Source organism: Halichoerus grypus, chromosome 4, assembly GCF_964656455.1.
Source record: "Halichoerus grypus chromosome 4, mHalGry1.hap1.1, whole genome shotgun sequence".
NCBI lineage: Eukaryota > Metazoa > Chordata > Mammalia > Carnivora > Phocidae > Halichoerus > Halichoerus grypus.
Window position 1 is genome coordinate 99669439 of NC_135715.1, and position 26813 is coordinate 99696251.

Here is a 26813-nt window from a genome sequence, read left to right on the forward strand (position 1 = left end):
CAAAAGCCATCAAAAATGTTGTAGCGGGCCTACTTAAATTATTGTATAATTATCTTCTTTTAAAAGTTTTTATTTAAATTCCAGTATAGTTAGCAGCCAGTGTAATATTAGTTTCAAGTCTACAATACAATGATTCCACACTTCCATACATCACCCTGTGCTCATCACAAGTGTGCTCCTTATTCCCATCCCCCATTTCACCCATCCCCGCACCCACTGCCCCTCTGGTAACCAGTGGTTTGTTCTCTAGAGTTAAGAGTCTGTTTCTTGGTTTGCCTCTCTCTCTCTCTTCCCCCCCCCCTTGCTCATTTGTTTTGTTTCTTTTTTTGATTTTTTATTTAAATTTTACTTAGTAAACATACAGTGCAATATTGGTTTTTGGGGTAGAATTCAGTAATTCATCACTTACATATAACACCAAGTGCTCATCATAAAAAGTGCCCTCCTTAACCCCCATCACCCATCTACCACTCTCCCACCCACCTCCCTCCATCAACCCTCAGTTTGTTCTCTATCATTAAGAGACTCTAATGGTTTATTTCCCTCTCTCCCTTTGTGTAATTACCTTATCTGTGATATATACTTTTTCTTCCACCTTTGCTGATTTACATTAGCTGTCTGGCTACAACTGGACTTGAATTCTTCAGTTCCAATGAAGCTTTACATAAGGAAACTGATTATAGCAGGGGAAATGCAGTATGTAAAACCAACCACTATTTGTTCTACATATAATTATCTTCTCTTTCAGTCTAGGACGTAGCCTTGGCTTTTATGCAACTGAACTCTGTATGGGTGTCATTTGATTTATAGCAGATGACCTGGCATCATACGAAAATAATTTACTGTGCCATGTGTCTCACACCCGGTAAATCAATAGCTTGAATACAGAGACGGCTCAATTAGATAGCGCAAGGGTAGGGCGATCTACATCCTCCTTTCCTGTATCATTAAAAGGGCAAGCATTACAAAGCAGTGTTTGTTTTAGAGCTGCTTCAAAAGTGGTGGGGGTGGTCTATTATTTCAAGTTGGGAGACATAAAGTGAGAGTTACCATCAAACCAAATGAAAAATGGAGCACAAGGTTGTATAAGTAATAGCCTGGGAGGGGTGGGACAGGCATTTGTTTAAGTATTGATTGGTGCATTTCTACAGCACCTGTGTATTTATCATGGGCTCAGAGAGTGGAACAGGGTGTTCAATTATGACTGAATGCAGGGGGGTCATCCATCCTTTCTACCCTGTTCCTCCAAGAAGACTCTAAACCAAAGTCACAAGCATTCATGGTATTAGTCACAATGAGATAAATCATCTGGAGGCTCAAGTTCGGCTTCTCCCTGTGGCATATCCAAAACTTAAGCTATCATTATAAAAGTTTCATAATGAGGAAGCCATATTATCCATCATTGATCTCATCCAAATCCCAATGGTAAATTAAACACAAGATCCACATAGACGGCTTAGAAAAATTTTAGGGCAACTTCTCAAACTTGATTTAGCCTGGGATAGCCTCATGAGGGAGAAAAAAACAAAGAACCCAAAAATTAATTTCCTGATTTTTCAAATGGTGAAGTGAGATACAGAAATGAAAGTAAATCGTCCTTCCCAGAGTTCCCATATCTGGTCCCAGGACTGGAATAGCACAAGTTTGTGGGGTTTTTTTACATGGAACTAAATAGCTTTTAAATAATAGGCTGAACCTTCACCTGGCCCCACAGTAACTGTAACTGGAAGCTGAAAGATACTGTGTGGGAATTAAATCTAAGAGCTACTTTTCAGAATGCTCCTTTCAAATTCAAGTTTGGTCTTTTTAAAGGAAAGAAATTCATTGATTTTGATTTTTTTTTAACTATTGGTAAATGTTTCCTTTAAGTACTGAGTAAGAGTTTACTGAATGATTAGATTCACATTCTCTGTCTTCCTTAAAATAGAATTATGATGACCGGTAAAATTTCATCCTCCTGGCTGGCCTTTCACCGGACATCCCTATAGGCCACACAGCCACCACATCTTCCTGGAAAAATCCCTTGGAAAGCCATCAGGGAAGAAAAGACAACCAGATCCAATAAAGCCAAGACTATGTGAGGTTCAAATAGCAAGTTTCAACAAATTGGCCCACATGCCATATCATGGCGTGGCCAGAGGAGAAGGTCTAAGCTATAGGTAAATTAGCTCCTCAAATTCAACAAAAGCTTTCACAATGGAAATTCAAGCACAGGGGCTACTGGTGCAGGAAGAGATGCCCCTCCTGAAGCAAGAAACTCAGTTCAGAACGATACCTGGAGAACTGCTGTTGGAGGCCACGCATCTGAATTCTGTTGCACTCAGACTCCAGGGTCACCTCCTGCAACCGCTTCTCACTCTGAAGACGTAAGTGTCTCTCCTCTTCCAATTCATGCATCAGCTTCTCTTGCTATGAAACGCACAAAGGGAATGACTTTTAAGGTGGTGTTTCTTAATTACTATGAGAAAAAATAATTAGTTATAGCTGTCAGTTACTAAGGGCTAACTTGGACTTTATATATAAGTTAATTTCATCCTCATTACAACCCCATGAAGTAGGTTCTATTATTAACCTCTTATTACAGACAAGAAAACTAAGGATCAGAAGCATCTGAGTAATTTGTCATAAAAACCAGAAGGTAACAGTTTTCAATCCTGGCTGATGTCTCTAATGCTTGAATAATTTTCACTAAACCAGGTGGCTTCTTGCGCAGATATGAAGATCTATGACCCAGTAATACTACCAAATGTATTATAATTTGAGTAATGATGAGTAAGATCATTAGTGCCTCTTCAGAATTATTTCATCTCTTCGGGGCGCCTGGGTGGCTCAGTCGTTAAGCGTCTGCTTTCGGCTCAGGTCATGATCCCAGGGTCCTGGGATCGAGCCCCACATCAGGCTCCCTGCTCCGTGGGAGGTCTGCTTCTCCCTCTCCCACTCCCCCTGCTTGCGTTCCCTCTCTCGCTGTGCCTCTCTCTGTCAAATAAATAAATAAAATCTTTAAAAAAAAAAAAAAGAATTATTTCATCTCTTCAATCTCTGGTCTATGCTTTTATTTATTTTTTATTTTTTTAAATTTTATTATGTTATGTTAGTCACCATACAATACATCATTAGTTTTTGATGTGGTGATCCACGATCCATTGTTTTCGTATAACACCCAGTGCTCCATGCAGTACGTGCCCTCCTTAATACCCACCACCGGGCTAAACAATCCCCCTCCCCCCTCCCCTCTAAAACCCTGTTTGTCATGGGTCATCTCTCCCTCCAATTCCCCCCCCCTCATTTTTCCCTTCCTTCTCCTAGTGTCCTCCATGCTATTCCTTATGTTCCACAAATAAGTGAAACCATATGATAATTGACTTTCTCTGCTTGACTTATTTCACTTAGCATAATCTCCTCCAGTCCCATCCATGTTGATGTAAAAGTTGAGTATTCATCCTTTCTGATGGCTGAGTATAACATTCCATTGTATATATGGACCACATCTTCTTTATCCACTCGTCTGTTGAAGGGCATCTCGGCTCTTTCCACAGTTTGGCTATTGCGGACATTGCTGCTATGAACATTGGGGTGCATAGGGCCCTTCTTTTCACTACATCTGTGTCTTTGGGGTAAATACCCAGGAGTGCAATTGCTGGGTCATAGGGTAGCTCTATTTTTAAATTTTTGAGGAACCTCCACACTGTTTTCCAAAGTGGCTGTACCAACTTGCATTCCCACCAACAGTGTAAGAGGGTTCCCCTTTCTCCACAACCTCTCCAACATTTGTTGTTTCTTTCCCTGTCCATTTTTGCCATTCTAACTGGTGTAAGGTGGTATCTCAATGTGGTTTTGATTTGGATTTCCCTGATGGCTAATGATGATGAACATTTTTTCATGTGTCTGTTAGCCATTTGTATGTCTTCTTCGGAGAAGTGTCTTTTCATATCTTCTGCCCACTTTTTGACTTGATTATTTGTTTTTTGGGTGTTGAGTTTGAGAAGTTCTTTATAGATCTTGGATACCAGCCCTTTATCTGTAGTGTCATTTGCAAATATCTTCTCCCATTCTGTGGGTTGCCTCTTTGTTTTGTTGACTGTTTCCTTTGCTGTGCAGAAGCTTTTAATCTTGATGAAGTCCCAAAAGTTCATTTTTGCTTTTGTTTCACTTGCCTTTGGAGATGTATCTTGAAAGAAGTTGCTGTGGGCGATGTCAAAGAGGTTACTGCCTATGTTCTCCTCTAGGATTTTGATGGATTCCTGTCTCACATTGAGGTCTTTCATCCACTTTGAGTTTATCTTTGTGAATGGTGTTAGAGAATGGTTGAGTTTCATTCTTCTGCATGTGGCTGTCCAATTTTCCCAGCACCATTTATTGAAGAGACTGTCTTTTTTTTCCATTGCATGTTTTTTCCTGCTTTGTCAAAGATTATTTGACCATAGAGTTGAAGGTCCATATCTGGGTTCTCTATTCTGTTCCATTGGTCTATATGTCTGTTTTTGTGCCAGTACCATGCTGTCTTGGTGATCACAGCTTTGTAGTATAGCTTGAAATCAGGCAACGTGATGCCCCCAGCTTTGTTTTTCTTTTTCAACATTTCCTTGGCGATTCGGGGTCTTTTCTGATTCCATACAAATTTTAGGATTGTTTGTTCCAGCACTTTGAAAAATGTCACTGGAATTTTGATCGGGATGGCATTGAAGGTATAGATTGCTCTGGGTAGCATAGACATTTTAACAATGTTTATTCTTCCGATCCATGAGCATGGAATATTTTTCCATCATTTTGTGTCTTCTTCAATTTCTTTCATGAGTGTTCTGTAGTTCCTAGAGTATAGATCCTTTACCCCTCTTGGGTTGGGTTTATTCCAAGGTATCTTATGGTTTTGGGTGCTATTGTAAATGGAATCGATTCTCTTATTTCTCTTTCTACAGTTGCGTTGTTAGTGTATAAGAAAGCAACTGATTTCTGTATAATTGATTTTGTATCCTACCACATTACTGACTTGCCGTATGAGTTCTAGTAATTTGAGGGTGGAGTCTTTTGGGTTTTCCACATAAAGTATCATGTCGTCTGTGAAAAGAGAGAGTTTGACTTCTTCTTTGCCAATTTGAATACCTTTTATTTCTTTTTGTTGTCTGATTGCTGTTGCTAGGACTTCTAGTACTATGTTGAACAACAGTGGTGAGAGTGGGCATCCTTGACGTGTTCCTGATCTTAAGGGAAAGGCTCTCAGCTTTTCCCCATTGAGGATGATATTCGTTGTGGGTTTTTCATAGATGGATTTTATGAACTTGAGGAACGTTCCCTCTATCCCTATACTCTGGAGAGTTTTAATCAGGAAAGGATGTTGTATTTTGTCAAATGATTTTTCTGCATCAATTGAGAGGACCATATAGTTCTTCTCCCTCCTCTTATTAATGTGTTCTATCACGTTGATTGATTTGTGAATATTGAACCACCTTGCATCCTGGGGATAAATCCCACTTGGTCATGGTGGTTGATCCTTTTAATGTATTGTTGGATCCTATTAGCTAGGATTTTGTTGAGGATTTTGGAATCCATATTCATCAGGGATATCGGTGTGAAATTCTCCTTTTTGATGGGGTCTTTGCCTGGTTTGGGGATTAAGGTAATGCTGGCCTCACAGAATGAGTTTGGAAGTTTTCCTTCTGTTTCTATTTTTTGAAACAGCTTCAGTAGAATAGGTATTATTTCTTCTTTGAATGTTTGGTAGAATTCCCCAGGGAATCCATCAGGCCCTGGACTCTTGTTTTTTGGGAGGTTTTTGATCACTGCTTCACTCTTGTTACTGGTTATTGGCCTATTCAGGTTGTCAATTTCTTCCTGTTTCAGTCTTGGCAGCTTATAGGTTTCCAGGAAGGCCTCCATTTCATCCAGATTGCTCAGTTTATTGGCATATAGTTGTTGATAATAATTTCTAATAATTGTTTCTATTTCCTTGGTGTTAGTCGTGATCTCTCCCCTTTCATTCACAATTTTATTAATTTGGGTCCTTTCTCTTTTCTTTTGGGTAAGTCTGGCCAGTGGTTTATCGATCTTATTAATTCTTACAAAGAACCAACTCCTAGTTTCGTTGATCTGATCTACTGTGTTTCTGGTTTCTAATTCATTGATCTCTATTTTAATTTTAATTATTTCTCTTCTAATGCATGGCTTAGGCATCATTTGTTGCTTTTTCTCTAGTTCTTTAAGGTATAGAGTTAGTTGGTGAATTCGGGATTTTTCCGTTTTTTTGAGTGAGGCTTGGATGGCTATGTATTTCCCCCTTAGGACCGCCTTTGCAGTATCCCATAGGTTTTGGACCGATTTGTTTTCGTTCTCATTGATTTCCATGAATTGTTTAAGTTCTTCCTTGATTTCCTGGTTGACCCAAACATTCTTGAGCAGAGTGGTCTTTAGCTTCCAAGTGTTTGAATTTCTGCCAAATTTTTTCTTGTGATTGAGTTCTAGTTTTAAAGCATTGTGGTCTGAGAATATGCAGGGAATAATCTCAATCTTTTGGTATCAGTTGAGACCTGATTTGTGACCCAGTATGTGGTCTATTCTGGATAAAGTTCCATGTGCACTCGAGAAGAATAATCCCAATCTTTTGGTATCGGTTGAGACCTGATTTGTGACCCAGTATGTGGTCTATTCTGGAGAAGGTTCCATGTGCACTCGAGAAGAATGAGTATTCTGTTGTTTTAGGGTGGAATGTTCTGTAAATATCTATGAGGTCCATCCGGTCCAATGTATCATTCAAAGCTCTTGTTTCCTTGTTGATTTTCTGCTTAGATGATCTGTCCATTGCTGAGAGTGGAGTATTGAGGTCTCCTACAATTAACGTATTGTTATCAATATGACTATTTTGGTTAACAGTTGGCTTATGTAGATGGCTGCTCCCATGTTGGGGGCATAGATATTTACAATTGTTAGATCTTCTTGTTGGATAGACCCTTTAAGAATGATATAGTGTCCTTCTGTGTCTCTAATTACAGACTTTAGTTTAAAATCTAATTTGTCTGATATAAGAATTGCTACCCCAGCTTTCTTTTGAGGTCGGCTCGCACGGAAGATGGATCTCCACCCCTTCACTTTCAGTCTGGATGTATCTTTAGGTTCAAAATGAGTCTCTTGTAGACAGCATATGGATGGGTCCTGTCTTTTTATCCAATCTGCAACCCTGTGCCGTTTTATGGGAGCATTTAGGCCATTCACGTTGAGAGTGATTATTGAAAGATATGAATTAATTGTCATCATGTTGCCTGTGAAGACGTTGTTTTTATAGATTGTCCCTGTAAATTTCTGTTGTAGATCACTCTTGGGGTCTTTCTCCTTTTATAGAACCCCCCCTTAATATTTCTTGCAGGGCCGGCTTAGTGGTCACATATTCTTTCAGTTTCTGCCGGTCGTGGAAGCTCTGCATCTCTCCATCCATTCTAAATGAAAGCCTTGCCGGATAAAGTATTCTTGGCTGCATGTTCTTCTCATTTAGTACCCTGAATATGTCTTGCCAGGCCTTTCTGGCTTGCCAGGTCTCTGTGGATAGGTCTGACGTTATTCTGATGTTCCTCCCTCTGTACGTAAGGAATCTCTTCCCCCTAACTGCCCTTAAGATGGTTTCCTTGGCTCTAAGATTTGCAAGTTTTACTATTACATGCCGGGGTGTTGGCCTGTTTTCCTTGATCTTGGGAAGTGTCCTCTCTGCCTCTAGGACGCATATGTTTGTTTCATTCACCAGATTAGGAAGTTCTCAGCTACGATTTGCTCAAATACATCTTCTAGTCCTCTCTCTCTCTCCACTCCCTCCGGGATTCCAGTAATTCTGACATTGGAACGCTTCATGGTGTCACTTATTTCTCTGATTCTATTTTCATGGATTCTGAGTTGTTTTTCCCTGGCCTCCTCTTTTCCCTTTTTATCTATTATATTGTCTTCCAGTCGCTTATTCATTCTTCTGCCTCAGTTACCCTAGCTGTTAGATTATCTAGATTGGATTGGATCTCATTGATAGCATTTTTAAGTTCTGCCAATTCAGCTTTCATTTCTGCCCTTACAGACTCTATGTTGCCATTAATTGACTTCTCCATTCTAGCTATTGTCTTCACAATTGCTAGCCTGAATTCCATCTCCGACATCTTGGTTATATCTGCATCCATTTGTAAATCTGCAGCATAAGTCATAATCTCTGAGTCTTTTCTGTTTTGGGGGCTCCTCCTCCTAGTCATTCTGTTGATGGGTGTTTGAGGGAATGTATAGAGTCCAAATTATTGACCAGAACCCAAGCAATATGCACCTGTTTTCTTGGGACCTTAGGGTTGCTGGCCTCTTGTTTTCCCAGCCTGTCTTCTGGGGGAGGGGCCTGCTGCACTGTTACTCAGGCAACCCTGTTTGGGTGGAGTTGCCCTGCGCCCCTGTGGTGGGGGCTGGGCTCAGCGGGAATCAGTTTTGGGGGCTTTTGTTCTCTGGCGGCTTTCCCTGGAGACTTTCTGCGTCTCTTCCGCGAGTCAGAGCAGAAGAGACCGTTTCCAACCCTCTGCCTCAGAGCAGAGAGACCGCAGTCTGTTCTTCAGTGAGCTCTCCAGGCCACACTGTCTCCGTTTCTGTCCATGCTGCTATAAACTGCAGTGTCCTGGGTTGTGCGCCCCTCCACAGCGCCCCCAGTCCTGTCTCCATGGAGGTCGGAGCACGTCTCTGCCCTTTGTGCTTCTAAAACTGCCAGCCGCTCCCAGTTCGCACGCATGACCCCACCACTCCGGGTTCCTGCCCCGGGGGCTGCCCTAAAGTCCTTTCCCCGCTGCTACCGGTCTGCGAGTCTGTGCCCCATCCCCAGCGCACGAGGCTGTCGCTCACCAGTGGTGTAGGATCCCCACGGCCAGGCACCCTCCCACTGCCGTTTATCCTCTGAAATCAGGACTCCCCGCTTCGTAGCTCAAAACCAACCGCCTGCGATATTCTGTTTGTAGAGATCCAGATCTTCTTACATCTCAGGCTGGTTTTGTGGGTGCTCAGAGTGGTCTGGTAGATATCCAGCTCAATTCCGGGGACCAGTTGAAATAGGGTCCCCTACTCCTCCGCCATCTTTCCTAGTCCTCCTGGTCTATGCTTTTAAAGGAACATAAGTGATTTTTGTACAAGGGCCTGTAATTTCAAATTAATTAGGCCATGGAGCTGATGAGAATACGGTTAAATATTTTGTTTTTATTTGTCCAGTTAGTTTTTCACGGATAAAGATAGGCTAAACCACTCACTTTATTTATTATCTCAGAAAACTAACTCATTCACAAATGGGAATCAGTGTTTCAAAGAAGGACTGGACAACCCAGAATAGATGGTTCAGCAAAAACTCATTCCTGGAACCAGTTAGAAGTGTGCAAACTTGAATCCTCCTGACATTACTGACTCATCCATGCTGATGTCTTTCTGTTTTGTTTTTGTTTTGTTGCTGCTGCTTTTTTTTTTTTTTTTTAGCATGTCATGCTATTTAGGATATTGTTGCTACTAATGTGAGCACTTTGCATGCAGAATAGATATTCTATGATGAAAACCAAAGAACAACTCATTACCTGACTAGGAGGGACCCACATTCTTACACAGGAAGAGGGAAGCAAAGACTGCAGACTGCATGATGACTCTGAACCATGGATTACCCAGGATGGAATGCTATCCACTTCATGGGGCATATTCACCGGAAGTGATAGGAAAGATGGATTTTCTTCACCTCTAACTTATGGGGGAAAAGTTCTCCTGAGAATTATGAAGGAAACAGTAGACCATAATTTGGAAATAAATCAAGATCCTCTAAAAATACTTATTCCCCTGCCTATGCACCCTTGACCATGCTCTTCCTCCTGCTTAACAAGCCCTCTGAGGTCTACTTAAAGCCTAGAGATGCTGCCAGGCTTGAACCATCTCTCTAGAACTTACCCCACATCATTTCATTATTCTCTTCCTTCCTTGATTTCCACAGACCTATGTTCTTTGCCACCCTATACACATGTACTTACTTTCTTCTATTATAATTTTTTCATGTGCATTTATTATGATTCTTCACCTACATAAACATCTATTTGAGATTAGGATTATGTCTAATGTGTATATGTATTTTTCTGTATTTAACATACTGGACATATATTTGCTTATTGATTCTGGAGCTGGCCTTTAGCTAAGTCAGGCCTGTAGCTTCTGTCCCAAACTCTTTGGTTTCCATTTTTCACCCCCACACAATCAGTTACTTCTATAAGATTCAGAAAAAGAAAAATCAAAATCAAATCTTTATTCTGTCATGTTCCAGCAGCTTTGGAAAAGAAGAAAAACATGGTTTTGAAGGAGAAACATGCTAACCAAAGTCAATTTTTTGTAGAAATAGAATGGCAAATTTTATATCACATATATTTTATTATTTCATTTTTAATTATTTATTTCATTATTTAGATTTTATTACATATATTTTACAATAAAAAGATAAAAATAAAATCTACTCCACTATTACACATAATCAACACTCATCTCTGTATAAACTCATTGGACTAGAAGGAACATGGGTAAGTCTCCTTTATTATAGAATCTGGAAGACTGTGCTTTGATTCCCAAAACAAGCAAAACAAATGGTGTATGTTAAATAGTTAAAAAGCACAGTGTATGAAGAAAATGAAGTTTTGCAGAGAAGATAGCATCCATTTTTCCTTCACACGTGAAGAATGTCACATAGATTCACTCACTGTCATACTGAAGAATTCCCCAAAATCTAATAAGGGAGCACATTTTCCATATGAATAAACTTTTCTGTTCAATTTGTTAATGCCTTTTCAAATACAAATAAAATGATACCCTTACAACACAGAGAAAGTTCCAGGGAATTCAAAGACTAATGAGGCAAAAGTTGTTTACTAAAATATATTCCCTTTAAATGGTGTGTATTTCAATTAAACCATCAAAGCTTGACAATAAGCCATATCTATTTTCCAAATGTAGGGAAAAAATTTTTTTACTCAAATTATAAAACATGGATAAAAGTAACAAAAGAATGTATCAATGGATTGGCCAGATTTTTTTTTTTTTTTTTTTTTTTTTTGTAATAGCTGTATCCTAGAGATAAACCAATTTGTCCCCAAAGTAATTTTGATTTTTTCCCCCAGGTTTGCTATCTTTTATAGCATGGAGAGTGAAAGGGAGTGAGAGATGCAGAAGAGCTGAGTGTTATTTATACAGTGCTGCTGGGCACTGAAGAGCAGTAAGTAAAAAGCAATGTCACAGAAATCTGGGTTGTAGACCTGATAAGGCCAAATTTCTGTGACCATCTCTTTCCATTGAATCCCTGGCTGGGTTTGCTTTAAGAGGCCATCTTAAGAAAGCTCTGAGAGTGTTTTTCTAAACTCACTGGGGACCACATTTGTATTTCTCCCAGTTTCATTTAGCAAGTTCACCTTTTCTCCTTCTCATTGGCTTCTCCTTCCATTGTCCCCAAACTGCTACATGAGGAACACAAACACTGGCCCCTGGGCTAAGTCTACATGATGTGAGACACCTATTAACAGGACACTTCACCAGCCATACAGCACCCCTTCCTTTGTGAGTCACGGGCATTTACTCTCATTCAAAAGGAGGGTTTGCATAGTTTTCTCAACAAAAGCTGTCTCTGAGTGGGTGAACTTCCAACCATTTGTGCGTCTTTAGTTGATATCTCTACCTCTGAAATAAGTTCTATGTGAAAAATCTTGAGTTGGAGAGCACTTCAAGTTTACAGAATGTTTGCCCTCAGGACAACTTGGCGAAGTTGGTTGTTATCAACTTCATTTAAAGATAAAGAAGATGGTATAAAGAGAGGGAAGGCATTTGCTCAGGGTTTCACTGTTAGAAATGACATCTTTGGGACCAGAACAAAGTTCTTCTGACCCCAAGTCCCATCCCCCACCCCCATCTTTTTTTTTCTTCTTAGGATAGTCAGTTCTGCTCTAACATTTGTTTTGTAATCTTTCTGTCCTTTCTTTATTTTTATATTTGACATATAATAGTTTCAGATGTACAACATAATGATTCAATATTTGTATACACAAATGCAAATATAATCACAAGAAGCCTAGTTATCATCTATCATAATACATAATTACAAAGTTCTTTTTTTATTCCCTAGTGATGAGACCATCTAAGATTAACTGACTTAGCAACTTTCAAATATGCAATACAGTATTATTAACTATAGTCACCACGCTGTACATTATACCCTCATGACTTATTTTATGACTGTTTGTACTTTTTGACCCCCTTCACCCCTTTTGCCCACTCCCCACTGCTCCTCAACCTCTGACAACCACCAATCTGTTCTCTTAATCTCTGAGTTTGGTTTTTGTTATTGCTATTGTTTGTTTGTTTTGTTTTCACATTCCGTATATAAGTCAGAGCATATGGCATTTGTCTTCCTGTGCCTGACTTATTTTACTTAGCTTAGTGCCCTCAAGAACTATCCATGTTGTTGCAAATGGCAAGAATCCATTCTTTTATGTGGCTGAGTAGTATTCCATTGTATATGAGTGTGTGTGTGTGTGTGTTTGTGTGTGTGTGTGTGTTTGTATACCTACCACAACTTCTTCATCCATCCATCCATCCATCCATTCAGGACACTTAGGTTGTTTCCATATCTCGGCTATTGTAAATAATGCTGCAATAAACATGGGGTGCATATATATATTTTTTGAGGTAATGTTTTCATTTTCTTCAGATAAATACCCAGAAGTAGGATTGCTGGATCATATGATACTTCTATTTTTAATTTTTTCAGGACCTTCCATACAGTTTTCCATAGTGGATGCACCAGTTCATATCCCCACCAACTGTGCACAAGGATTCCCTTTTCTTGATATCCTCACCAACACTTATTTCTTTTCTTTTTTTTTTTTTGGATAAAAGTCATTCTAACAGGTATGAGGTAATACATCTTTGTGGTTTTGATTTCCATTTCCCTGATGATTGGTCATATTGAACATTTTTTCATGCATCTATTGGCCACCTGAATGTCTCCTTTAGAAAAATGTCTATTCAGATCTTCTGCCAATTTTAAAATCAGATTGCTTTGTATTTTGTTTTTTGTTTTTGGCTATTGTATTGTAGTTCTGTATATATTTTGAATATTAACCCCTGATTAGATATATGATTTGTAAATCATATTGTTCTAACATTCAATGCATGGCCTTTTCATTTTGTTGATGATTTCCTTTGCTATGCAGAAGTTGATTTCAGTTTGATCTCACTTGTTTACTTTTGTTTTTGGAGTCAGATCCAAAAAATCATCACCAAGACCAATGTCAAGTATATTACTGCCCAGTTTTCCTTCCAGGGATTTATAGTTTCAGGTCTTACATTCAAGTTTTGAATCCATTTTGAGTTGATTTTTGTCTATGGTGTAAGATAGTGGTCTAGTCTGATTCTTTTGCATGTGGCTGTACAGTGTTCCCAACAACATTTATTGAAGAGACTGTCCTTTCCATATTGTGTATTCTTGCCTCCTTTGTCATAAATTAAATGACTATATTAATTGTGGGTTTATTTCTGGGCTCTCTATTCTGTTTCATTGATTTTTGTTTGTTTTTTTATGCCAATAAAGTACTGTTTTGATTATGATAGCTTTGTAATACAGTTTGAAATCAGGTAGCATGATGCCTCCTTCTTTGTTCTTTCTCAAGATATCTTTGGCTTTTAGAGATCTTTTGTGATTCCATACACATTTTAGGATTTTTTTTCTTTCTGTGAAAAATGTCAATGGAATTTTGATAGGGATTGCACTGAATCTATATATTGCTTTGGGTAGTATGGACATTTTAACAGTATTAATTATTCCAATCCATAAGCATGGAATATCTTTCCATTTATTTGTGTCTTCTTAAATTTCTTTCATTAATGTCTAGTAGTTTTTGATATCCAGGTCTTCTACCTCCTTGGTTAAATTTATTCCTAAGTACTTTATTCTTTTTGATGCAAGATCATGAATTCTTTTTGGCTCTTCTCCAGCTTCATTGCCTGGTTCCTCTTCCTGTTTCCAGTATTCACCAGTTAACATTTCCCAGTATTCCGGTCCCAGTTTTATTCTCTTCTAACCCTAAGCATCCCCCTCCCTTGGGCACATTACCCTGACTGGGGACTTAAGCCCTGAGAGCACTTCAATAGGCCTCTAGGAGTGTGGCAGACCAGGAACCTGTCCCTTAGACTAAAGCTCCTGAACACGGAAATATACCTACTCACAAAGTGAACTGGTGTTTTCAACCTGCTATCTGTACACTGTCCTGGGGATGGCAGTCTGTCAAGAACTCTCTTTCCAATAGTTTCGCACTGTATCCAGGAACACAAGCCACTTCAGCCTCGAGATCCATGAGCTCAGTGGGTCTCCTGGCGGCAGCCACAAAAACTGGGGTATCAGATGTAAATAAGCCAGGGCACCAGATATATGTAAGAGCTCTCCTCTGGGAAATAATGCCTCTGGAACCTGGCAGAGGGAGGGCATGAAGATGGCATCTTCCAAAGGAAAAAAAAGTAAAAAGATGGTAGCCCAGGCTTTAGTGAGGCAGAGGGAGAGAACAAGGATGGATGGCATCTGTCAGTGCCTCCATCCCTGGAGAGAATGCCAAAAGGCACCCACCCCTCCAATGGATGCTTCAAGATTAGCAAATGAATCTTGTTCATAGTCTGGGTGCTTTCCAAACTGCTACTTCTGAGCTGGGCCCTGGGGTGAGCAAGTCTGCATCTGAGCCTTTTAAGAGCTGTTTCTCAGTTCACTACAGCCCTTTGGGTCTCATGGATACAAGCCCTGGGAGTCTTCAAAGCAGATGTGTTGGTGGCTCATCTCTCAAATACTGGTCTTAAGAGTTAGAGTGACTGATATAATCTACAAACCCTTCACTCCTCAAGGAGAAGCTCTGGATTTTTGAGTTCCCTCCCAATTGTGGGTCACTGAGCTGGGGGTGGGTTTGTGGTGAGACCTCATCTCAGCTTCTCTGACCCTCCTGAATGCAGTCCTTTTCTCATCTGAGGACAAGGAGATGTGCAGTGAATGTACAGAGAGAAGTTTCCCATATACAGTTGTAGATTTATTGTGTCTTTTGGAGGAGGTGAATTTAGCATCTTTCTGCTTCACCATCTGGACTGCCTCCTAACACTTATTTTAAGAGCATAAATTTGTTTTAAGGCAATGGCTGTGTTAGGGGCCAATTTGAGCGTGACCCAAATCTCACACTTGCGTATGCCTGATTTCATTCATGAGAAACACAAAGTGAACACAGAAAACTACACCCCGTTGAACCTAGCATAGAAATACACAAATCACACAGATTTAAGATGGATGAGCCAGTGCCCTCAGTTAATGTGCCTGTTAAGAGCCACCCCACCCACACCTGGTAGCACAACTTGCCCTCTGATTTCAGGCAGCCTTCCTTTTGCCACTTGACAATAATTCACAAGCTGTAGCCCTTCCAATGACCCCTTCCACAAGCCAACTGCCTGTCTTTTTCAAGGTGAAGTGCCATATTTATTGTATTATTTATGTATTTCTTAACCATTTAACACAAGTAAAACTTAGCTGTCATTTTTACTAGGTTCCTGGGTTTGTTTTTTTTTAATGTGTCACTGATCAAGTTTCTGAGTCTCGTGCCCCTACTTCCATTTTTCCCACAAGCCCTGTGCAATGATTTTTAGGAATGCAGAGAGGTTGCATTATAGTAGAGCGGACTGTACATCACAGTGGAGAAAAAGAAATCTGAATTGAGAGTCAAGTTTCCAAGTCTGTTTCCTATTTGGGCACAAGCACAGAGTTGGGCCTTTGACAAAGAATCAAACACACAAATGAAAAAAAGAAAGGTATATTATGTCCAAGTCATTGTTCTACCAAATGATCTTGTCTCTATGTCAGAGCCTTAACACAGACCTTAAACTTCCTCAAACTTAATTACTATCCTCTGATTAAACCTCTGGGGAAGGAAAATCCACAATTTCCCTAGGTAATCCATTTCATTTTCTTAAAATTCTCTCCTGATAATTTTCTAAGACTTGCTTAAATTGTTTCAAGTATCAAAAAGCCATTTTTATCTTCATGCTCCCAGGATATAGAGAAAAACCTATATATTCTAGTAAATATATATATTAAAAAAAAGAGCTTGGAAAAAGAGCTATGTACATACCCACGTGGATTTATTCATTCCACTCAGACCACAAATGTTTAACTGAGCAGCTACTATGTGCCAGACACTGGACCAGAGCAGGAGACCAGCAAGGAGTCAAATAGACATGGTTCCTGACAGTAGCCGACTTACACACAGTGAAGAGGGCAGGTGCTAAATGAATTATCACACAGATAAATGTATCAGTATAAACGGATGGATAATTAAGGGTTTGCTGAAAGATGACAGCAAGAGGAACTAATTTTTGTTTGGTCATTTAAGGGAAGGCTTCACTGAGGAATTAACATTGAAAATGAGATCTCTGTGATGACTAGGAGTCACCAGGTGAAGAGAAGGGACCAGCACTCTAGGTGGAGGGATTAGCAAATAGGAAGGTCCTGAGTCACACATGGGAAGAAAGAAGGGCAGCCCAGGGTCTCTGGAGCCTGGTGAACAAGGAAATGGGAGTGGCATATGATACAGGTAGACAGAACAAGGCACAGGCAATGGAGAGCATGAAGGTCATATTAAGGATGTACGATTACATCCTGAGTAAAACAGTAACTCAATGCAGAGGTTTAATCAAGTGAGTGATAGGATCTGGTAAAGATTTTGCAAAGATCTCTGACCACTGTGTGGAGAAAGAAGTGAATTAAGAGTCTAAATAACAGAATGGGAAAATATTTAAACAGAGAATGATGAATGCTACCAGCTTCTAGTTTAGATTGCATTTGTTACTCAAGTGGTTTTGGACGAGCTACTTGAAACTTAACTGTTTCAAGCTAGTTTCCTCTATATATCAGGGAGAGTAAAACTGCCCAAGCCAATTTTATAGGATCACTGTGAGGAATGAGCAAGATAATGTATGGTAAAGCACTACAAAAACTTGAAAGTCCCAAATAAAAATAAGACATGGGTAACTGGAATTGTATACTTTATATCATCTAATATAGTTTACTTTTGATAAATTCTACAAAAAATTTAGTTTTTAATAATCGCTACATATTAAATAAACATTGTAGTTACAGATTTCTTTTAAAAATCTCAAAAATGTGTGTTTGAGTAGATCAAATTTTAATACATTTAATACATTTTAATGTAAGAACTGAAAGATTAATCACAGATATCATCTAAAATGCAGGTAACACTGTATCAGATATCCCTAAAAACACATTATGTTTTAAATCCCACCACCTAGTCTGATTTTAAACAGATATCTTGATCTGTAGGGTGCCAAAACTTCAGGGGTTAAAACTAAGATATTAACACTGGATTTCAAATACAGAAAGTCAATAAATACTTCTATCCTAGATCTAATTATGTTTGGTGATTCTAGCAACATTAGTATACTACTGGCAAGGACAGTTACATGAAATTCAAAGAATTTGGAAAAGAAAGAAGAATTTTGTTTACTTGCTGTGGAAGTTCTAGTGCCACCATGCATGATCATGTGTCAAGTGAAACATCTGCTTTTACAAGAGAGGTGCCTCCCACATATGCTCTAAGCATCTGTGTAAGTCTTGCTTAGTGAGTGACATGGGGCATCAACTCATCCAGAGGTATTCTACATTGACTTGATGTTAAAGAGATAGACAATAATATACAGAAAGGTATTCACTATACGTGTCCATTTCAAAAGATTTCCCAAAATGTGTCCACGTTATAATGTTCTTGTTAAATATTTCATGATGAAAGAACCTTGGGAAACATACTAATACTCTTAGATAATAAAAGGATCTAAAAGTTAGTCAGATACAAACAAAGGCCATTAGAGAAGGTCATAGGGACTTCATGATATTCCTGGGTATTGATGAAAAAATAGATGAATGCATTCAAGAAATGTGGAATCTGGCAAACAAGCCACAATGGAGGTTTTAAATTAGACTATTAGAAAAGACAAGTGCATTTGATTTAGTGATACAAACATAAAGCATGGCATTAAGACTCAATAATCAATTCAGAACTTCAGGATCTGCTTAGATTTGCTTATTAATTCGTGTCCAGACAGCCACAGATATTGCCATATGTTCACCAATCAACATCTAATGTATACTGAAACATTTTAAGATTATAGAGACCCAGAATAACCATTCTAATTCTCTTGCTACCTGCTGAGAATCTAAAATTGGCAAGTGATTTTTTTTCTTCAGAGGTATAAAAACCAAACACATATCAGCAACAAAATTAAACTGTTATGTTTTCATGAAAACTAGTTTTTAATGGAAAAACTATATTAACCAATTGATGTCAAACCAATCTAAATTAAGCTGTAGTTATTACATCTAATTGTAGCTTCATTTTTGCTTTTTACACAAATTGCAATATATTTTCCCCGTAGGGCTCCCTGAATTCAATATCCCCATTAGTTATGAAAGATTCAGTTATCCCAGAAGCAGAAAAACAGATAAGGAACCTAAGAATCGATTTTTTTGGAGCCCACACTGTTGGTTGTAACAGAAGAATCAGAATCAGATTTTGAGATGCTAGGATAGAAGGAGCCCAATATACATCCGCAGTGCTGATAACATCACCCAAGAGAGACAAAGCTTTTATTCTAACAAAAAAAGATAGAGAGCTTGGTTTAAAAAAAAAAAAAGGGGTGACAGGAGTGAGAAAATGGTGGGTGAGAGAAATAAAAGAGGGTGGGGGGAGAAGGGGAAGAAATTTCAAGGGTAAAGAAGACAGATGGTCACTCAGGAGGATCTTAAAAATGTCCTCAATGTTACACAGGAGCTCTAAAAGAAAAGTGCCACAGGTGAATCACTCCATAAGATTAAATTTTCTTAGGCAAAAATTATGTATATGCATATATTTATTACTCAGCAAAAGGATACAGATGTGAACTTTATGGGAGGAGTATTTTCAGGGTGGGTTGTGTAGAAGAGCATGAACAAATGAAGGCTTAGCACGTTAAGATTGATATGGATTATAAAGGCATGTTGGAACAAATTTTAAGAAATTATGGTAGTATACAAAGAGAAAATGAACTGGTCCTTTGCTTGTAGTTAATGATCTTTATTATTTATCAAGTAGAGCTACAAGTGAAGAAGAAAACAGTAATACTGCATCTACAATATAAAGTAATGCAGTTTTGATTTTATTATCATACAGCTGAAAAAAATTGGACAGAAAGTTATACTTTGATTCATTTTCCATGTTTTTCATCAGTTTAAGTGTCTTGACTTTCACCATCATGATTCCTGTGATGGAATAAACACAAGGCTGGTAATCTGGGTTACTATCTTTTTGGTTCTTCTATTAACTGGCTATGCAACTTTGAGAAGTACAATTATCCCCTCTGGACCTCCTTTTAAAATGCTATGGTCCCTTTCAACTCTCACATTGTATATATCCATGAAATCAGCCATAAGAACAGCGATGGGGTTTAGGGTACCTTACTCCAAAATATGGCACCCTGCCATATTGAATATCTTAAGCTGAAGGAGTTTGAGAAAATGTCAGAAGCAGAAATGTCACTCTGACCTCCCCTGTTCCCTGCAACAGGTCATTAAACCCTCATGTGAGACGTACCCTTCCTATATGCAGGAGGAAGGAAGGCATTCTTATCACCAGAGATGGGGAATTGGGGACCAAGAAATCTATAAAAACAAACCTTAGAAAACTAATGCTTACCTTCCTAATTACTTCACCACTTACTACCCCTACCCCAACATCAACCCCTCCATCTTGTCAATTCTGAACAAATTGATTGTTTCTTTGTCTAAAAGATGTAAAAGCCTCCTGCTGTGGTCACTTCTCTGGGTCTTCATTCTCTTGTGAAGGCCTCCATGTACATGTAAAAATTCAAAAAAAAAAGTATGCTTTTCTCTTATAATCTATCTCGTATCAGTTTAATTCTTAGGCCCAGTCAGAGACCCAAAGAGGGTAGAGGAGAATTTTTCCTCCCCTACTACAGCAAGAAAAACATAATTACTAATGGTATGATGAGTAGAAGGACATGAAACATGTCTCTAAGCTGAGGAGAGTATACGTATGTTGAAGATTGGTTATAGTATGGATTTTATTTGATAATGATGAAGGAGACTGGCATCCCTGGATGGAGAATTAGGTGGGTGAAGCTGTAGATTTAAGAGGATAAGGGCACGGTTTCTTTGGCTAGTGTAAAACAGACAAAGAAATGTTAAAAAGATAACATCGGGCATCACAGGATTGGGAAGAGAGGTGGTAAAACACAGACCCCAGAGGCACTGGATTTAATTTGATTCCCAAACAACTGCAGGTCTCAGTAGATCTTGAGGAGAATGACAGAATCTAAATGATGTTTGAACAAGATAATTTTTCCTCAGGGTAGACTCGGGAAGTGAAGGACTGCCGTAACAGGGACAAGCAGAAACTGCTCCTTTTTTATTACTGTCATTCATTAGCAATGGTTCCTTGAGTTGGAAAGAGCCTTTCCACAGGGTTTTCTGGCTCACTACCTTTCTGACTTCAACAAGCTTCTCAGAAAGCCATTTTCTCCCCAGTCTGTGAGTATCTGATCATTATGGGGACTAACCAAGGAGAGCAAGATATTGAGTAATAAACCAAATGAGTAGTAAGCTTGTTATCCATGGTCAACTGCCTAATTTAGACATATTCTTTCCCTTACCCCAATCATTTCCTTGAGTTTGTTTGGTCAAAATGTTCAATTCTCAACTTTACTTAGAAAATAGCTTCATTTACCCTACCACTGGGTCCTTTTATAAGAAGTCAATGGCTCCTTCTTTTCCCCTGGTCACAAATCTTTCTCTGTTGTCATGTTAATTGATCACAATTAACAGTATCTATTAATTATTCTATCCCTTTAGGAATTCTCAGAAGTCAGTTTTATTAAGTGCCATCCTACTTGATTGAAATCCTAAGTATTCTTTTCTGTTCCGTGGATATAGTATATTTTATATAAGGAAGGGGGAGGATTTCAGTTCTTTGAGGATTTTTGCTTCCAGTTCTCTGCCCTGAACCAATCTTTGGTCTTTAGAGTGGCCCTATATTTATTTATTCCCCAATTTCACCCCTCTCAGTGTCCAGTAGAAAAATGAATGGTATCTCCAGCAGATGTCATTTCCATTTCAAAATCCAAGTCCCTGTATTTTTCATCTTGCTCCTTATTATGGAGGATTCCAAGATCTTTTATTCTCTTTTCCAAACTCCAATCTTGAACTTCAGCTATATTTATTATAAAGGTTAACACTTGCTCCACCTTCTCCACCCTGTTGTCTCTTCATTGCCCCCCTAATTTATCCGATACATTGGTGCTCCTAATATTCAATTTAGCTTTTTTTTTTCAAATTATATGATGTCATATATTTTACTAAACATTTCATATGTAATCATCATCACCCATCTCCTAAAAGAGCATGCTTTACTTTAGGCAGGCATTGGGCCTTGCACTTAGTAATGAAACTCCGTAGAATATTAGCATATCACAGTGAGCATTCCAGAAGTGTTCAATATACTCTTGTAGAGTTAAACTGAATTCTCTTGACCTCACACTACTTCTTTCCCTTAGCCAGCTCTAGGTTTGCAAAATTTCTATCAGTGACAACTTTCAGTCTTTGATCACTCTGAAGATTATATGATGAGGTTTTCTTTGGTTTAGAAGCCCCATAGACATACTTCACCCTGTTTGTCATTTCTTTCTCTTACACTGTCTATGTTTTACCCTCTCCCAACAGCCCATAGAATGTAATCCAAAACTTCATATTCAAATCCCTTATCTGCTTACTCACTTTCTCCTTAGCTAGTAAGTAAGAAATTTCTTTTCTTAGAGGATTTGCAGTGACTTCCTTTAAAAGCATTTATAATTCCATTATTTTAGGATAGCACATTTTACTGTTCTTTTTGTTCATCCTACTAGATTTTACAGAATTGTAGGAGGAAAAAACCTATTCAGATGAAGAATCCTTCTTTTTCCTCTATGATTGGAATCCTTATATTCCTGTCTTTCTTCAGTGAATGGGTATAATTATGTGTATGGGAAATTAAAGTATTTGCTATGATAATTATTCATTCTTCTAAAATAGGAGAGTAATTATAATGTCAACAACAGACTGTTCAAGGTACTACTGGAGCTTTCATTTTAAATCTGCAGAGAATGGCTTATGAGACATCCCCTCAGTAATTAATATTAATTTCTCACAAATACTTATTATTCACTTGGAAAACACACTGAATAACTTCCTACATCCCATTTCACTCTGGAAATGTCTCTTCAATTTCTTTTTTTTTTTTTTTTTTTTAAACAAAGCCCTGAGAATATCTGGATTGTTTTTACATAGCCAGCTTCCATTATTTTATTATACACCTGAAATTTTATAACAACATGATTTTTAGCAGACTGCCTTATCCTTGTTAGCAAATGCAAACTTTCACATTCTATCATTCCATTAAAAGGTCAACTATAATATTTAAAAGATCAATGTGGAACTAATCATAAGTTTTAGTTCACTGCTTTAGTATTTCATTTCACACATTTACCAAAGTTAGAAGAAATTGAAAATATTACATATTGAATAATTAGAGCCTGTGTTATTTTGGGAGGTAAGGTTAAAAGGAGTATCATTTTCATGGGGAAATCATTAAAGGCTTATAAATGAGTTGAGTGAATACAGTTAATCTATAGAAAAGGAAAATGTATATTCTTAAAAGATAATCTGAGTACCTCTTTTAAAAGAACACTGACCCCTTGGGTAATCACATAATGGAGGGGAAGATTATAGTAGATAATCTCAGTTTCTAAGTGGTAGGATATGGTCACAAGAAGAAGCAAACAGAAAACATGGCCCCATCTGATACAAATAATAGTCATGAAAAACAGGCCAATGTAGATTATAGATACCACTAACAGAATGTCTGTGACATGGCTGGGTATCAAAAAGCTCACACCAGAAATCATGATTATAGGTCTTTTTTGTGTAGTTTAAGTGAGCAACAGCAACGTGTTCTCAGGTGCCTTTTTTGTAATCTTCTGGCTTCTCTCCAGCTGCCACTCCGGCTGGATGTTTAGCCCTCTCTCACTTGCAAGCAGCCTCACTTGCACGGCTTATCCAGACTTGAAGGAGCACAACCAAGCTGTGCAGCTAGGGTTCTATGCGAACACATTAACATCTTTCCCTTCCTGTAGGTCTTACAAATTAGGAGGAAAAAACCTATTCAGATGAAGAATCCTTCATGGATGTCTTTAGCCTTGGAAAGGCACTTAGCTTATTTAGTCCAAGTGTGGTCCTAAAGGTTCTAACCACAGAAAAACCCAGTCTACCCTCTGTCTTTGTCACTCTGCACAGAAGACTGAACCTCCTTTATGAAGCCTCCCTTCCCAGGTAGTTGAGGGAAGAGCAGATTTTCAAGAGCTTGTTGGGATTTTCCATCTGAACCAGTAGGAATTATAGGCAAAATTTAAATTTACCTTTATAAATCACTTACCCTGGCAATATAAACCGTTATATGTAGGCTCAAAATTAAAGCCCTACATGAACATGGAAAAGCAACCAGCAAGATCATAAAACACTTTATTAGTGTTAAATATTAGTATATTTAAAATTCCTCCTAGAAAATTTTGTCTCCTTCTTCAGGAAGTAACATTACCAAAAGTTAAGTTTTCTTAGGAGGCCTTGAATGCTATGAAATGTGATTCCTTCATTTTTACTGGTATAGGATATTGGTACATTGCTCTACAAGTATATGTTTTTATGTAGACTAGGAATACCAGAAGTTTTGAACAAAGAAATGGATTCAACATGTACAAAGCGAATGGTTCCAAGTAGTGAGATTTGATAGCCATTAACTACCATGGTCAAGAAAAACACATGTGCCATTACACAGGCATGCCATTCATCACATCCAAATACCTACAAGAGTAGCTATCACCTCTTAGACCAGGAGGAATTACACAGAGTCCACAAATTACAAAGGGTTCAGTATACTGAATGTTACTTACAGCAATTATTGATACATAAAAGCACTGCTATAACACAGAGAGTCTGTGGATTTATTTTACTTTTTTATGTAAAAAAGGATTCATCTACTCAACAACATCGTAGCCACCAGCATTAAATTCAAACTATGGCTAGTACCAGCAGCCCCACTGATGTGAAAACAAGGAAACACGTATATACATTTAAAGAGCACCTGCCTAGTTCTGGAGAAAGTACAAAAGAAATTCTAGGAAAAAACAAGTGAATGAAAAGAAAAAAAAAAAAAGGAATATTCCTAGCATCACAAATAAGAATATTGATGATGAATCCTGACCGGTTGTTCTAAGCACTTTTCACAAAATATCCACTGGATTTTCATAAAATTAGACAGGAAGCACTATTTCCAAAGCAATTTTTTTTTTTTTTTAACATTGTGAGGCTAAGGCCACAGGAAATAAACAGCAAAGCCAGAGTTTGAGCTCGGGCAATCTGATTCCAGGGTCATAGAGCTTGACTGCCTCTTCCTTAAAAGTACCAAGGCATTTCTTTCCTGGTCTGGTAAACTTTCACCTCAACGGTGAACCAACTATCATTAAGTTTTTCCCATTCCAGGTCCTGTTAGAGATTGTGGGATAGAAGAAAGATTTAAGAGACGGTCTTAAAAAGAGAGAGACTGTCTTTGCCAGTAAGAATATTATAACGTGGTAGGACCAATATGATCACATACCAAATAATTAGCTTGCAAAGCACAACTATTTAGAGCAAGGGTCAGTAAAATTTTTCTGTAAGGGACCAGATGGTAAGTATTTCAGACTTCAGGGGCCATATAGTCTCTGTTGCAACTACTCAGTTCTGCCCTTGTAGACATAGACAATACATTCACAGATGGGCGTGGATGTATTTCAATTAAAATATTTATAAAAACAGGTAGGGTGTGGGGCAGCTCAGACATAATTTGGAGACCCTTAATCAAGATTACTAATTGACACCTCACGAAAACAAATCAATTCTAATCTTCCATTTTCCAGGAGGTGATATTTCTTTTATCCAAAATTCATAAAGTCCCCAGAAGCCATGGGGTTGGGGAACTGTCTTATTGTTGAGAAACGAACACAATTTCATATATCTTCCCCCAAATTTAATGAAAATGTAGCCACCGTTGACAATCAAAAAAATTAAAGTTTGGATTTTCCAGAAAGGGTGACTTTTAGCAGTTCTAGAAATCATGTAATATTTGTGCTTGTCAGTATGGTATGAACAAATCTCTTATCTATCCCTGTGTGATTATATCTCCGTACAAAGGCACTAGTTTTGTGTTCTACACAGAATTACATTTTACCATTTGGTGCTGAACTATTAGCCACTGTCTCTTCTTACTCTCAATTAGGAATAGATACTCCCCCCACTCCCTTCAAGAGAGAATAGAGTCTATAGCCATTTGCTGCCAGTGCTGTTTAGTGTAAACAATGATCCAAGATACTTTAATTCAACAATTTACAAAGGACCTACTTCATGTCAAACTAATCTCAACATTCGATAATTCTGAGTATTATTCATAACAAATGTACAGATAAATTAGTCATATAGGTAAACATCTTATTTCTCTTTATTTCAAGAGTCTATGAGATTTAATGGAGACAGGAGTTGGCATCTTTAAATGCTTTTCTATCATATATTCTCAGATGCTGAAATAAAATTTCAGGTCCAGCCACTCATCGACTGAGCCACCCAGGCGCCCCTAGGTCTAGCCACTCATTAAAATCAAGCAACTCAGTGTATACTAAGGCCCTTTAGTATGTAGATGACAGGCTGTAGCAGAAAAATTATTTCTCCATCTCTTTACCAAAAGTTTGATATTTCCTATGTGCTAAGTAAGTCACTCTCCTGCATAGCCACTAAGTCTTCACAACATCTGAATTGGCTTAGGAGACGAAGAGTTAAGTTTGCCATCTAGAATTTGTGCAGCCCTTGGGTTGTGCGTCTTTTACTGATCATTTAACTCCCCAGATTGGGTGCTTAGTTCATATTTTAAAGACTTCCAAACTTGAAACATCTTTTAGTCTGTTACTCATTGATTGCTGCTCAACTAAATGTTTTTCACTCTGGGAATAAGAGTTTCTCACAAAAATAAACCCAGGCCTTGACAAACAACTCCGCAGCATACTGCCGCTTTCTTCAGAGTGGACAGCAGGAAAAACTACTACCTCCAAGAATTAAAAAAAAAAAAAAGAAGAAAAAGATCACACTGACTCCAGTGCTTATGCAATTTTTATAAGCCCCTTAGAGCTGAATCATTCCACTGTAACAAAACTTTATTAAATTAGACAGCTATCGGATGGTAAGCTTTCTGAGAATAACAATTAACATGACTCTGTCCTTTATTACTGTTTCAAATCACTGCAAACCATACTGCTCATGTTCATTTTGACATCTTCTCTGGTGACAGAGTTGTTAAGGAGCAGTTGCTAGATAAAATGGGGGTACAAAATGTAAACAACGATGACTTTGTGTTTTCTGAGACCACAGTCTCAGGCCAGTTTTTAAAAAGTAGCTGTTGTACTTTTAGACCCCAAATGCAAAGCATGATTTCATCTGGGACTTTTATTTTACGCACTCTAAGCTGTGAGTTCTTGGCTTTTGCAAACACCTGACTTCCAGTACTTGTTTATCACACGCTCTCCCAATACAAATTGCAGTGGGAATCCATGGTAGATGAGAAGCATGGCAGCCATCGGCATATATAACATGTACTCTGTGCAGTTCTCCCTCCAAT

General features: G+C 38.3%; 1 protein-coding gene across 5 annotated transcripts in view; it reads right to left on the bottom strand.

Moving 5' to 3' along the window:
• Positions 1 to 26813, bottom strand: part of NCKAP5 (NCK associated protein 5) — a 973576-nt gene that overhangs the window by 425920 nt on the left and 520843 nt on the right. For all 5 annotated transcript variants that reach the window (XR_013447087.1, XM_078070693.1, XM_078070694.1 and 2 more), the window contains one exon: positions 2276 to 2409. Coding sequence is in view for 4 of the 5 variants with exons in the window: in XM_078070693.1 (XP_077926819.1) it covers positions 2276 to 2409 (134 nt within the window). In the remaining variant the exon portion in view is untranslated. The remainder of the gene's footprint in view (positions 1 to 2275; positions 2410 to 26813) is intronic.